This window comes from Eptatretus burgeri, chromosome 14, assembly GCF_056783735.1.
Source record: "Eptatretus burgeri isolate ZD-2024b chromosome 14, Ebu_testis_v1, whole genome shotgun sequence".
NCBI lineage: Eukaryota > Metazoa > Chordata > Myxini > Myxiniformes > Myxinidae > Eptatretus > Eptatretus burgeri.
In genome coordinates this window covers 67371418-67386492 of record NC_140974.1, presented here as the reverse complement: position 1 = coordinate 67386492, position 15075 = coordinate 67371418, and the positions used below count along the sequence as shown (strand labels likewise).

The following is a 15075-nucleotide window of genomic DNA, read 5'->3' as shown; positions in this document are numbered from 1 at the left end:
CTCATCAGGAAATATAACAGTGCCTTCCAAATGACCTCTTTCGGGGTGCATGTTGTTAGGGAAGGGGGTTGGATGCCTACGTTCAAAGTTCAGGGTCAGGTTTACCATCTAATCGGGTCGTTGCTCCCTTCGCAAAACTGTAAACCTTCGTTTTTGCAGATTTACTTCATTACTGACTACAACAAACAGGCCGATGCACGAATCGATATTTCTCCCTCCATCTGAGGACGACGAAGAACATGACACCTTCGACAGGGACATGCTGCTTAGCTTGCAACGCATGCTGCACGAGAAAAATAATTACATTCCGAGTTTTAAGTGTGCCTTAGAGTCAGCCCCATCCCCTACTCTTTCCGTTGTCATTGACACGGCGAAGAAGCCTGCGGGGGAGTACGCCCGCCGATACAATGCTCCTTCATATAACGAGGTCGCCATACTCCTCCATGGGGACCAGCGTAAAAAGCGGGACATTGTTTTGCACAGTCGCGATAGCAGTCTTCAACAAATCAATGAAATGCACTGCTCATATGATGCCCTACAATATCCGCATCCGCGCTTTGGCCCAAGGTTAGGACTCTACGTCTCAGCACTAACATGCGAGCTCACCTGCGTGGAGATGGCATGTCTGCGTCGTTCGCACAAGCTCTCCTTACGCTTGGCGACGGCACGATGCCAAACGACAACCGCGGCTTCATTTCATTAGAGTCCCTTTGCAGCGTTGTTGCTACTGCTTCCGATCTTATGGATTCAGTTTTCCCGCAACTTCCCCTTAAATATTCGGACATGGAGTGGCTAAGTCTGAGGGCCATTCTGGCCCCAAAAAATAGCGTTGTGAACAACGTAAACGATCAGCTACTCCAGCTCATTCCTGGAGAGGCCTACGTTTTACAAGTCTATTGACAGGACTATTGATCCAGAAGACGCAGCAAACTATCCTATTGAGCTGTTAAATTCGCTCGAGCCTCCTGGATTGCCCCCCCCCCCGCCCCCACACCTTGAAGCTCAAAGTTGGTACTCCTATTATGCTGCTCCGCAATTTGGTTCCTCCAAAGCAGTGTAATGGGACACGCTTCGTCATCAAGGCATTAACACCACGTCTCATTGAAGCCACAATAACTACAGGCTGCGGCCGAGGTGAAGTAGTCCTTAAACGTTCTGAAAACCTAACTCATCTTTTGCATGTTACTTCCCCCTTTTATCCGCCTGTCAATACATCATTTTACCCGACGTTTTCTACGGTACCATACAGGTCTGGATCAAAGAGTCTTTATGCGGTTTAGGGCCATCAATTATGAGGTAGTAAGCGTTTAACTGTTTAGTGGTGGAGCTACGCTTATTGTGGCTTTCAGCAGCTATTCAGGAAATTTGCAAGAAATCCCGAGCAATGCCGGGCTTTATGGCTAGTGTGTGATAAAGCAGGAAGATTGGCCGGAAGCTGTTGAAGTTAGCAGGATCTTTTCCAGGCTTTAGTTTACCCATTATTCTTGCTTGTATCCACGGCTTAGAATCTTGTTGATAGTCAAGCAGCTGTTGAACATGTCTAGTAACCAATGAAGAGCTACTCGTCTTCGATGCTTGACTTGGTCACAGAGGATGTCGTCACGTCCAGCAGCTTTGTTGCGTGTCGCTACTTTGATGCCAAGTAGTAGTTCACTCATGGTGAAAGGTCTGATGAAGTTCATTTCCACCTTGGTCATCATTAGCAGGCCTTGGAAGCTTATCTCTACTGGGATGATGACCTGGGTTTCTTGGACTCTTCATGAGTAGCTGTTGACCGGCTTGGTCTGCTGTAATCTCATACCAAGGTTGTGCTTTCGTGAAGTCATTTTCCAACATCTTTATGGTCTGCCAGGCAGATCTGCTACTATGGGTTATGTTTGTAGACTCAATCAGCTCTTGTCACTTATTACACCACTCCTCTGATCGAGCATTCCTTTGATAAGACTCTCTCCAGTTTCCATTGCATCATCGCCAAAGGAATTAATCTGGAAGCAGTTGATGTAATCCTAGTGGAGTTCCTTAGTATCCTGTGACAGTGCTGGGGTGTAATTAGGCCTACACACTCTCAGAATATTGGGCCTTGAGGCCTGTTCATCATCTCCACAAAAAACATAATAGTTAGCAGGAGAAGCTGGGAGGTCTTTGGTTGCAGCATGCAGGTCAACTGAGAATTTCTCCCGGTTCACTTTTTTCATATTGAAATGTCGGAGGAAGGGAACCACATAAGGGGCAACCACTGCATAGACTTTAATTCCAATAGATCAGAATCAGGAGTTTGGAATTGGGTCCAGGACAATTTTCTCACATTGGTTAGCAATGTGGTTTGAAGGAAACGCCAGGTCCGGGTTATAGCTGTGTCTCTATCTGCTGCTGCTTAAGGAACTTGGCATCATGAATGAGGGACAGCTGTCTTGCATCCAACCAGTTTTCAACTAATTCCCCATCATCGTTTGTCTCTGAGTTTCCACAAAGTACACTGTGGCTGTTGAAGTCACCTATCACCACATTTACAGAATTATCAACAAAACAACCATCTGTGAAAGAGAATTCCTCATGAGGTGGCATGCAGACTCGCCCTTACAGATATCCCCGTAAGCTGGATGTTAAGGACTTCAATGTTACCAAGTTCTGACATGGAAGATTTGTCAATAGCAACTCCCCTGCAGACAACAACAGCACCGCCATACTGATCATGTGGTCTCCCTGTCGCAATTGTCATACCCAGGATCCTTGGGTGGATACTTTAAGCTACAGGATGCTTCTCTTGGAGGCAAATAATGTCACATATATTTCTCACATATATATATATATGTCAGAAGTTGTTGTTTGGCTGCTGAAAGATCTTGAGCGTTGGCTGAGATGATGTACAATGCAGTCCTAAAAAAGCCCCTAGTTTGCGACATTGCAGCTCACCAACATTGGACTGTAGATGAATGTTTAGCACTCTCCAGTACAGATCAAAATGTTGATAGATTATAGGTGGGTGTGGCACAGTGGAAGTATTCACAGGCAAAAGCCTGACAGGGACCACAATGTTAATGCTCCTTCTGTGGCCCCCTTTGTCACAGCTGAGGTTGTGGATTTACTGGATGTATGTGGGATCATACATTAGCAAATTTTACATGCAAAAAACACAGTTTTCATATGGTAGGCAGGTAAGAGAGAGGTATTAGGCCCAAAATGCACATGTACTCATAAAGTGACACAATATTCCATTAACCCCTCCCAAGATTCTGTCTCACATAAATAAGCGAATACAGCGTAGCACAAGAAAGGTCGCACACTACATGGCAAAGTTTTTTGTTTTTTTTACACCAGTCATGGGGCATTGTGAAATGCTAAACATGTGTGTCAAACATGATGTGCAGCGTAGAATGTAGACTGAAGAATGAACCCCCTTCCCCCCCCCCTTCCCCAACAGAAGAATGGACTCTCCAGTGGGCAGAGGGGTTCCTTGTGAGACAACAGCCAACCACATCTGGTGCCCAACTGTGTCTGCGGATGTTCAAGTTATCTCTTTTTCGGAAGTTGACGGCAGGATTTGCACTCCGGCCACCGTAAAATGCTACAATCCGCAAAACACACAAATAAACCAATGTCACCCTTAGGGTGACCCGTATCGTGCCAAAAGGTGACCACGTGTGACTTCTTTAAGGTCACACTGAGGTGAACAGAGCTGCTATCCACCAGGAGCGACTCCTTGAGGAATATCTGCCTACGAGAGATTTCGATGAGAATCGTTCTACAGAGTAACCATGAAAAATATGCGTTTGCCTCATAACGTCACCAAATGACGTCATAATGTCTCAAGCTTGACATATCTAGAAAGCACTCATCGGGGTGTTCAATTTGAGGTACTACACGATATGGTTCCTAAAACTTGAAAATTTGACCTTGGGGTCAAATATGTTTGACCTGAGGCGCTAACCATGAAGGTCAAGGCCAATCGCCACCAAAAATTAATCAGCTGAGCGCCAGACCATGAACTATATTCCCATGAAGTTTGAAGACGATCCGATCAAAATTACTCAAAAAATAAGGGTTTCGTCGATTCCCTGATTTGCGACAAAGTGACCTTGACCTTTGACCTTGACCTTCAAAATTTTATGCGCTGAAAGGGACCTCTATAGGCCTCTGATATGCGAAGTTACAAAAATTTCCAATGATAACTGTGCTCTGCAGAGTGATTTATACGTGATTACAGACAAAAAAAAAACATATGAAGGTCAAGGCCAATCGCCACCAAAAATTAATCAGCTGAGCACCAGACCATGAACTATATTCCCATGAAGTTTGAAGACGATCCGATCAAAATTACTCAAAAAATAAGGGTTTCGTCGACTCCCCTGATTTGCGACAAAGTGATGCTGACCTTCAAAATTTTATGCGCTGAAAGGGACCTCTATAGGCCTCTGATATGCGAAGTTACAAAAATTTCCAATGATAACTGTGCTCTGCAGAGTGATTTATACGTGATTACAGACAAAAAAAAAAACATATGAAGGTCAAGGCCAATCGCCACCAAAAATTAATCAGCTGAGCACCAGACCATGAACTATATTCCCATGAAGTTTGAAGACGATCCGATCAAAATTACTCAAAAAATAAGGGTTTCGTCGATTCCCTGATTTGCGACAAAGTGACCTTGACCTTTGACCTTGACCTTCAAAATTTTATGCGCTGAAAGGGACCTCTATAGGCCTCTGATATGCGAAGTTACAAAAATTTCCAATGATAACTGTGCTCTGCAGAGTGATTTATACGTGATTACAGACAAAAAAAAAACATATGAAGGTCAAGGCCAATCGCCACCAAAAATTAATCAGCTGAGCACCAGACCATGAACTATATTCCCATGAAGTTTGAAGAGGATCCGATCAAAATTACTCAAAAAATAAGGGTTTCGTCGACTCCCCTGATTTGCGACAAAGTGATTTTGACCTTCAAAATTTTATGCGCTGAAAGGGACCTCTATAGGCCTCTGATATGCGAAGTTACAAAAATTTCCAATGATAACTGTGCTCTGCAGAGTGATTTATACGTGATTACAGACAAAAAAAAAAACATATGAAGGTCAAGGCCAATCGCCACCAAAAATTAATCAGCTGAGCACCAGACCATGAACTATATTCCCATGAAGTTTGAAGACGATCCGATCAAAATTACTCAAAAAATAATGGTTTTGTCGACTCCCCTGATTTGCGACAAAGTGATGTTGACCTTCAAAATTTTATGCGCTGAAAGGGACCTCTATAGGCCTCTGATATGCGAGGTTACAAAAATTTCCAATGATAACTGTGCTCTGCAGAATTTTTTATACGTGATTACAGACAAACAAAAAATAAAAAATAAAAAATAACATACAAGCTGACTAACATATCTTGCAAAAACTTTGTTTTGGCAAGATAAAAATGCAAATAAGATGAAAAACCCACTCTGTGGGAGTACCTTTACTGGTTTTAGTCAGGGGTGTGTACTGGTCCCCACACTTTTCAGTGCTTGTATGGACTTGATTCTGCAGTGGATGTCAGAGAGATGCATTCTACGATGCTTTGTTACCTTCACATTCTGCGAAAGGTGATGTTTTGGTCGGCGTGTATTTATTTATTTATTTATTTATTTGTAATCTTGTGATTCGTATAACTCAAAAAGTATTAAACCGAATTGCATGAAATTTGGTGGGATGATTGGTTATTAGCCAGGAAGCATTCGATTAGATTTTGGGATCGTTCGGGTCAAAGGTCAAGGTCAATGTCACGAAAAGGTCAAAATCGTCTTTTTACAATAACACGGTCAATTTTTATTCAATTTGCATTCAACTAACGCCAAAATGTTCAGAATTCAACGCCTCATCTTGTGATATGCAATATGACACAATGACGCCCATACTCTTGTTACCGGTTAGGGGTCAAAGGTCAGGGGGGTCACGACCTTGAAAAATATGCGGTTTTTGTCATAACGCGGTCAATTCTTGTCCGCTTTACATGAACCCAGCACCAAAATGTTCAGAATTTAAAGCCCAATCTTGTGACACAATGACGTCATAACACATGTCACCGGTTGGGGTAAAATGTCAGGGGCGGGGGGTCACGCCCTTGAAAAATATGCGGTTTTCGGCATAACTCAGTCAATTCTTATTCGATTTGCATGAAACCAGCATCAAACCAGATTACCTTTTCTTGTTAAAACGTTGTATTCACCGAGCTTGCGAGTGAAGACTCGCCAAAACGACGTGAGTTGATTGTTGTTTAGTCTGTAGCCCCCGAAAGTCAGGGGGGGTCATGATATTATAGATATGTGGTTTGTGTCATAAGACCATTCATATGAAACCAGTTCCCCACACTCATACCAAGAACAAAAAAAATAGTGGCGGCGAAGGAATGCGCTTTATGAGTGCCCGTTCTAGTTTGGGAATGTCAAGATCTCTGACCTTGATTTCGCAGATGATGCAGTCATCTTTGTGGACATGCTGGGTATCCTGATGGGGGCCCTCCAAGCACTGAATGAGGAGTTGTAGCCACTGTGATTACGGGTTTCCTGGGTCAAAACAAAGATCCAGGCTTTCAATGACATCTTGGATGCTGCTATCATGTCTGTTCCTGTTTGTAGTGAGGATGTTGAGGTCACAGAGAGATTCACTTACCTTGACAGAGATATTCATGTCTCTGCAAGTTGTGAGCCAAAGGTTGATAGATGTCTGGGTCGGGCCTGGGGAATCATGGATTCACTGGATCATGAGGTGGGCAGTGTCAGTACCTGAGTAGGACGAAAGTCTGAGTCTTTAGGTCCTTGGTGCTTCCAGTCTTGCCCTAGGGATGTGAAACTTGGACTCTGATGAAGGATCTGAGGTGGAGACTTAACTCCTTCAGTATGAGGTCTCTTCCGAGAATCCTTGGCTATCGCTGGTCATTGTGTCCAACGAGCATTTGCTGAGTGACTCAAATGACATTTGTTTTCCTGTATAGTCCGTGACCATCAGCTGCAGCTGTATGGAAATGTGGAGGAGACCAATGGGTCAACCATGTGCCTCGTGGTTGCAGTAGGTTGATCAGCATCTCAAGAAAATGAGGATGGGCCATGGATATGCCTGGGGGATTGCCAGAGGCCCCTGGAGTACCGGCGGAAAGTGTATACAGCGATACGCTTCCCTATCACATGCTCCCATACCTGACCTGTCCTCCCTTCCTCCCACCCCTCCCCCCTCCCCCTCATCACCAAAAAGAAATACTGTGTGGATGTTTTCCATTAAAGTGAAACAAAACTCAAATTAAAAAAAAACTGAGAAAACCATCTGATCATCATCAATTTTTACACTTTATATCCCAACATGAAAATGAACAACAGAGCAGCAAATGAAGCTTCAATCATCTTACCAATAACTTTTGTGGAGGCAGCCATGTTTGTCCATGACTGAATAAATAGCATGTGATATCATAACTTTCAATCAAGTGTCCCTTTGTAAATGAAGTTTTATGATCATACCCTTTGAAGAAATATTTCTTACCTTCTCTTAAACTTCCTGTGACTTCTGATCAGATCTCCCTCTACATCTTCAGGATTGGCAAGTGAATCCCCCCTGTGCAGGCCCCCTCTCACTCCCGCTGCTGGCCCTCGCCCATCTCCTCTTCCTCCAGAAACGCTGGCACTGCTTGTTACTCCACCATGAGCAGCATTTCGGCTGGGTGAACCACAAGAACTGTCAGTGGCACTGCTACTGCTGGCTCCTGCTGCAAGGCTCTCACAGAGAGGAGCACTGTGCATGTGTGGGAGGTAGTGAGGTGGAGGACACCCACCTAGGGTGTGAAAAAGAAAGGTAGGCAGAGTGAATTAAACGAATAATCAACAAAGGAAGAGAACTTAATTAAATTGAGATAACATCCACTTACGAATAATCAGGCAGGAATATGCTTTCAGCAGAGGTATACTCACCCCTGTGAGAAAAAGAATAAGTGATGCTTCCAATGTGAACCTTTCTTCTTGCTTTCAATAAGGGCTCACACTTAAAATTCGCACCCTGAACATTTTTTCTAACAGTGGTTTGCATACCTCGCTTCATCCATGTTAAGAAAATCAATGTCCTTAGTTTTTTGTTGGGTGTACAACCTACTGTGACCAACATGTTCCAAAAATGCATAGTCTCAAGAAGCTTACAAAGGAACTGCACCATGTGACGGTATTATAATGCTGGACCGACTGTGGGGTGGACAGAAGTCGCATCTTCCACTCGGACGATCACCAATTTAGCGACGGATGGTTCTTAGAGACCACACGTTATCTGCCAGGTAAGTCGAACAGATCATTTCTTCAGTTTCCGACGACCAGAAACTCCAACGAGATCTGTCGCCAATAACCAGTTGGTCCATCTGGAAGGATGGTGCCGAGCGATGTACCCAGGATGAACCGCTGTAGTTTTACAACCTCCTAATGAGGTTTGGCATCACATTTCCAAAAGCTGTGAGTTTAACCTGTGCTGCGGTTACAATTCCACAATTTCAAAACACGCACAAGGCTGACACACGAGTAGCGAGAACACAGATTTATTATAAATGAGAAAGCAAAGGATAGGGAGAATAAGGAAATGCACACACATATTGCAAAAATTATTTGTGTACAAAAATGCTTTTGCGCCCAAGAACTGCGACGGCTTACGTGATATCTTACTCAATCACACCAAGAAAATTCAGATAGGAGACGTCACGAGACAAGGAAAGAAACCTGGTCCCCACATGATGTTTGCATTGGGTTGGTGGTGGCTGAGGCGAGGGAGATAAAGATAGTGAGTCTTTGGCAAGAGGGAGAGACGTGTCTGGCTGACCGCATCTGGGCCCTGTAGCCTTTGAGGCATGCACACTTGTTTGGCATCGCTTCTTCCTTTCTCATTCGTCCACCACATCTAACTGGCTGGGCGTCGTGGGACGTCTCTCGCTGAATTCTCTGAACGAACACTCCATTCAAACTATGAGCTCCTCATCCGGTGCCATGCCAACAAAACTCCTCAAATGTTCCTGCCCCTCAACTTTTCTTACCTCGCGACAGTGCGCTCATTAATTCCCATTCCCCGCCTGGCTTCTCTCGCCACACCCATAACTGTGAGTGATTTCAGGCTGGTTCAACGGTTGTCATTACGGGTGCAGCTATTACTTGGCACATGGCCGCAATACGTTGCTTTTGCTGTCCTTGGGTGATTGGTGTGGGGGTGGGGTGCTGTGGCTTGCACAGCTGGTGAAATCAGTTTCACTTTAAAGAAACACACATGGACAGATTAAAGAGGGAATGATTTAGAGGGTTAATAAGGGAGGGGTGCACGGTGGGAAGGTTGTAGACACATTACAGTGGTGAAGGGTCATGGTTATCAGCTCCTAAACAAACTTCGACACATGCTCTATCATTTTCACACAGAAACCACACACTTATGCTGAACATTTATGAATAACATGACTTGTCTATTTTACACCCGTTACTCCCCATGACTGTTCCCGCAACAGCATGTTACATCCATCCATTTCCTCCATTTTGCTTTCAGAGAAGGGTTCATGTCTGAAACATCGCTTCACCTTTTTCTCATGGTGGAATTAGCATATCTCTGTCAACATTTGATTGAGAAAGTTCATTTTCCGCCTTTTCCTGCCAATGCAGATTAACTCGGCCTTATAAAGACTAGTTTTCTTTTGTGCAAATATATTTTTATTACTTTCACATTCCGTACATTAGGCAGCATCATGGATTTTGAACAAAGCCGTGGGAAACCACACAGTGAAGGGAAACTGTGCATATAACTACGGGAGACTTGCCACTGTGGAAATAACATGGTAAAATGTGAGGCACGAGGATGACAGTTTATAATTATCCCAGGATTCTAACCAAGGCTATATGGCTCTAAGTCGAGTACACACAGCTCTTGTCTATCTTTCCAGTCTGTGATCAACAGTGCAGAAGGTTGAAAATCAGCAGGAAAAGGACAAAATGTAATAAAAACATTTCGAGCATTATTAGTGCAATTTCTTCAAATATAGGACTTGTAAATTTCATGGCGTTAAATATTTTCTGACACACATCATAAAGTACCCTACTCTGTCGAGAACGTCAGTTCTGCAGAAGTAACTTCTTGGCTTGGGTTACAATCCTGGATGGATAACTACCCAATGCAGGATACTCAACCGAGTGCGCAGGCATTTGTAATTTACTCAGGGTGCCGGTGATAGCTCGCCCAGTCTTCGTAAAGGACACGGTAGTATCTCTAACATCCACCAACTAATTCCGACAGACGGGACGCCCGTTTCACGTCCATCCAAGGGACGGCACAAACATTGATGCCTCACCATGCCTGTGAAACACCAGAATGACAGTTTATAACTGGGCAGAGATTCAAACGCAGGCTCGACGGCTCATACGTGAGTCCGCACACCTCTCGGCTATCCTGCTAGCCTGATCAACAGCGTGGAAGGTATAAAATCATCAGAGAAAGGACAAAATGCAGTAAAAACATTTCAAGCATTATAAGTGCAATTTCTTCAAATACAGGACACAACTTTCATGAGGTTAAACATTTCCTGAAAAATTTAAAACAAAAATAAATATTCTCTGATAGTCTTAAAAATAACAAGGAGAGAGAGAGAGAGAGAAGTGAAAGCAATTTAAGATTCAATTAAAAAAAAAATGAATATGTCATCTCCATGAAGAGTATGAAGCTCCTAATAAGCAGCAGTTTCTTTTCTCACAACAATGAAACAGATTGCACAAATGGTTCTTCACATGCTTAAGTCGCTGTATATGCCACACAGTAGTTTAATGAAGTAATCTGCCATCAAATCTAAATCAATTTACAATATCACGTGATGTAGAGGAAAAAAATTAATCAACGCACAAACAAATGGTAATACTTACTGTTCCCTAAAGGTCATTTTAATCTCACCAATCAAACATGTCATTCAGCCAAGTGAAGTGGTAATTGAGTTTAAAAGTTATGCTGTCCTTTTTGACATCACAAACACGAACAAGGAATACATTTTGAGTTAACTCTGATTCCCTAAAAATTCAAAGCCTGGTGTTGGCTGAACGGTTAAGGTGGCTGGCTTAAGATCTTAGGGTCTTGAGTTTGAACCCCTGTCGTGCCAATTAAATAATACCAGGTGGGGTTTACTCAGCCTATCATCATTCCGAGGTCGGCAAAATGAGTACCACCGTGCTGGGATTATTGAGCCAATGGAGTGTCCTGTGTTGGAGTGTCGACCTGTCCAGGATTGTGCCCAATAGCTCCGGAGGCTGCTTTGGCAGCAATGACGCTCTGTACAGAGTATGGTCCTGATGGATGGATGGTTGATGCAGCCTGTTATCCTTCTGAGGTCGGCAAAATGATTACCAGCTTACTGGGGAAATAAGCCATTCGAGTATCTTGCGACCCATCCAGGATTGTACTCCTTGGACAAAGGAAACTACCTTGGCAGCTCTATGTTCCTTATGGTGTGAAAGGAATGGTTACCTCACAATTCTGATCCAACATTACTCTCCATGAGACTGACAAAGCAAGAGTGATAAAATTTAAAACAAGTATTACCTCAATAAAGTACTTCAACAAAAATGGACTCTTGAGGGTTAAAAGGTTAATTGGTGGATTTGTTATGTCCTAATTGGCATGTTTAAATTAGATATACTGTATTGTAAACCCAAATTTAAGTCTGCCAAGATGGTGTTTGTATTTTTCACTGTTAAATGAAAAAAAAAACAATCTCTGGACAGCCAACAACATTGCTCACAAAGATCTGGTGAGTGATCCGACAAAAGATCAGTCTCTAGGTTTCGACCTCCCCCAGGAACAGTCGTCTGTGCTCAACAGGATCCGTACTCTCCATGCAAGGACATCACACCACCTCCACAATTTCAAAGACAGCCCAGCATGCGATTGTGGTCACCCAGATCAGACTATTCATCGCATTGTGAATGAGTGTTACCTACGGAAATTTGATGAAGGATTTAGGGAAATCTACCGAACAACAGACAGTGCTGTGACTTGACTGTCCAACTTCGACTTTAATCTGTGATCTGTAACTTGTCATAAGCAAGATTAGACTGTTAAATGTGCTATTTTTCTAATTTGTTTATTTGAATGATACCATTTTATCTCTCTCCTCAGTGGCCTCACCACTAGCGGCTATCGAGTTGAAGGCTACTCGTCCCATTCTGAATCAGGCTAATCAGCGGTGTACAGGAGCCAGGCGATCAATGGACGTGCCTAATGACGTCACACGGGGGACGGCTTTGAAATGGATTTTGGGGAAGAAATTCGAGTTTGAGCTGAGAATCCACAGATTGAGGGGCAAGTGCTCTTTCTTTCTCCCAGCCTTTCTAAGGAAGCCCTCACCAGGACTCCCTATGTGAGCATCGCTGTGGTTCTACAGACCTCCTCCAGTGGAAGGAGGAACCCATTCATTCAGTGATCCTGGCGACGCAAACTTCGAGTTCACCCAGAGACCCACCTCACAGCATGTCATATGTGGGGAAATTGTTGCCTATTCATCCCATCAAATCTCGGCAAGGGCACCTCACTTGGGTTTACCAAGCCTGAACCACCCTCATTTCTTTTATTCCCCTAGGATCTTTCAACCCTTTTTCCTCTTCTATGTGTCCGATTACTACTTCAGAGAATCTGTGTGAATAAGGACAAGGTAAGTTAGATTAGAACGAGACCTTTAGCATTTATAAGTGCTTTATTTCCCGATCAGGATGTCTTCTTCACATTTATTTCTGGACCTGTTGTAGTTTTGCAGAACCTCCTGCTATGGTTTCTTATATCCATCTTTGTGAAACGTTATTTCTTATTCCTGTGGTTGTGGGGTTCGATTGCTTATCTGTGAATGAGTGAATTGCCAGGGAGCGCCTGCGAGTTACATTCACATTACGATTTGTGCAACCAAATTGAGGATCAAAACGTTTCTTGAGTCAATATTTGGCGATCTCTACTTTATATTGAAGCCTTTATTCTCAGGCCATCTTGCGGAGTGTTAACTCCAGCGTCACCAGGTTCGAGCCCAGTAAGGATCGACCAGATGTTCATTACAATACATTATGTGTTCATTACAACCAGCCTTGGTGGTGTAATGGTTTAAATGTCTGCTCAAAGTCTGGGTGGTTGGTGGTTTGAATTCCGACTGAGTAAAACCAAAGACTTTAATAAATGGTATGTACTGCTCCCTTGCTTGATGCTCAGTATTTTATCAACACACAATCAATCAACCAAAAGTTGTTTTCCCATCTGTTCCTCTCTGGGCCATTGCACTCATTTCTTGTAAGTCTGTGCACATTCTGCCCTTTATCGTTTAGCTCCTCAATGAGCTTCAACCTTTGTGTATAAAGTCAATTTACTCAAAATATCGAGTGCGAACAAACATCTCATGGACTCTGGGAGCTGTCATTGTTTTTCACAATTCTGTTTCACCCAAAAATTATAATCATTTTTTGAACAGTAATGGCTTTTTATAAAGCAATGACTACATTAACATTTAAAGGATGTTGTACAGTCAGAGCCAAAAATATTGGCACCCTGTCACTTTTTTCAAATAACTCACAATTTTCTCCAAAAATAAGTTGAAATTCACAAAAGTATTTTGTCTCCACAATTCCTTATTTCACTGTTATTACTGCGGAACCTTTGTTTTGTTTTTTTTAGAACTTAATATATCCTTTTAAATCAGAAAATAAAAAGAAATGGCATTGACAAAATTATTGACACCCTCAACTTAATATTTGGTATCACGGCCTTTGGACAAAATAACTGCAGTCAAGCACTTCCTATCGCCATGAATTAGCTTTCTACACCTCTCTCCTATTAGTTTGTCCCACTCTTCTTGTGCAAACTGCTCCAGTTCTCCCAGATTTGAAAGGTGCCTTATCCCAACTGCTGTTTTCAGATCTCCCCACATGTGTTCAATGGGATTTAGATCTGGACTCATTGCTGGCCATTTCAGAACAGTCCAGCGTTTTGTCTTGAACCATTCATGGGTGCTTTTTGAAGTGTGTTTGGGGTCATTGTCGCCGCAAGACCCATCACCTTCGACAGAGACCCAGCTTTCTGACACTGGTTTGAATATTGTGCTCCAAAATGCCTTGGTAATCTCCTGATTTCATGATGCCATACACACATTCAAGGCACCCAGTGCCAGAGGCAGCACAGCAACCCCAAAACATCACTGAACCTCCTCCATGTTTGACTGTAGGAAAGGTGTTCTTTTCTTTGAAGGATTCATTTTTGTTTTCTGTAAACATAGAGATGATGTGCTTTTCCAAAAAACTCTAATTTGGTCTCATCTGTCCACAGGACATTCTCTCAGAAGAATTTTGGCTTGTTCAGGTGTTTTGGCAAACTCCAGTCAGGCTTTCCGTTTTTTTTTTTTTTTTTTTTCTCTCTCTCTCTCTCTCTCTCTCTCTCTCTCTCTCTCTCTCTCTCTCTCTCTCTCTCTCTCTCTCTCTCTCTCTCTCTCTCTCTCTCTCTCTCTCTCTCTCTCTCTCTCTCTCTCTCTCTCTCTCTCTCTCTCTCTCTCTCTCTCTCTCTCTCTCTCTCTCTCTCTCTCTCTCTCTCTCTCTCTCTCTCTCTCTCAGCAGTGGGGTCCTCCTGGGTCTCCGACCATATGTCTGACTTCCTCAGACAATTCTCTGGTTTTCTTTCTTTTTCTCCATGCTCATTGCGGTACACAGTGAAACAAAACAGCAGAATGACTCCTTTTCTCGACTCAAACTGGTTGAATGAGTGATTTTTATATTGCACGCACCTGCAACTTACCACAGGTGAGTTCAATTCCAAAGTAAAAAAGAATCACCTGCTTCAAATCTAATGATTGATAACAACTTATAAAAGGTGCCAATAATATTGTCCAGGCCATTTTAGGATTTCTGTGTGGAATAAGCTAAGACTTAGTAATTTTTTCCGCTTTTTTTTTGTTTTGTTCCACTGCAAACCAAAGAAATACATATGTGGATACCAAAATATTTTTTTAATTCAACAATTTTCAGGAAGAAATGGTGCATTATTTGAAAAAAGTGCAAGGGTGCCAATATTTTTGGCCACGACTGTAAATGATACCG

At 42.9% G+C, this 15075-nt stretch overlaps 1 protein-coding gene across 8 annotated transcripts in view; it reads right to left on the bottom strand.

The window, feature by feature from the left end:
• LOC147013515 (SH3 and multiple ankyrin repeat domains protein 3-like) overlaps positions 1 to 15075 on the bottom strand; it is a 522196-nt gene that overhangs the window by 269212 nt on the left and 237909 nt on the right. For all 8 annotated transcript variants that reach the window (XR_015051346.1, XR_015051345.1, XM_085855370.1 and 5 more), the window contains one exon: positions 7505 to 7793. Coding sequence is in view for 6 of the 8 variants with exons in the window: in XM_085855370.1 (XP_085711496.1) it covers positions 7505 to 7793 (289 nt within the window). In the remaining 2 variants the exon portion in view is untranslated. The remainder of the gene's footprint in view (positions 1 to 7504; positions 7794 to 15075) is intronic.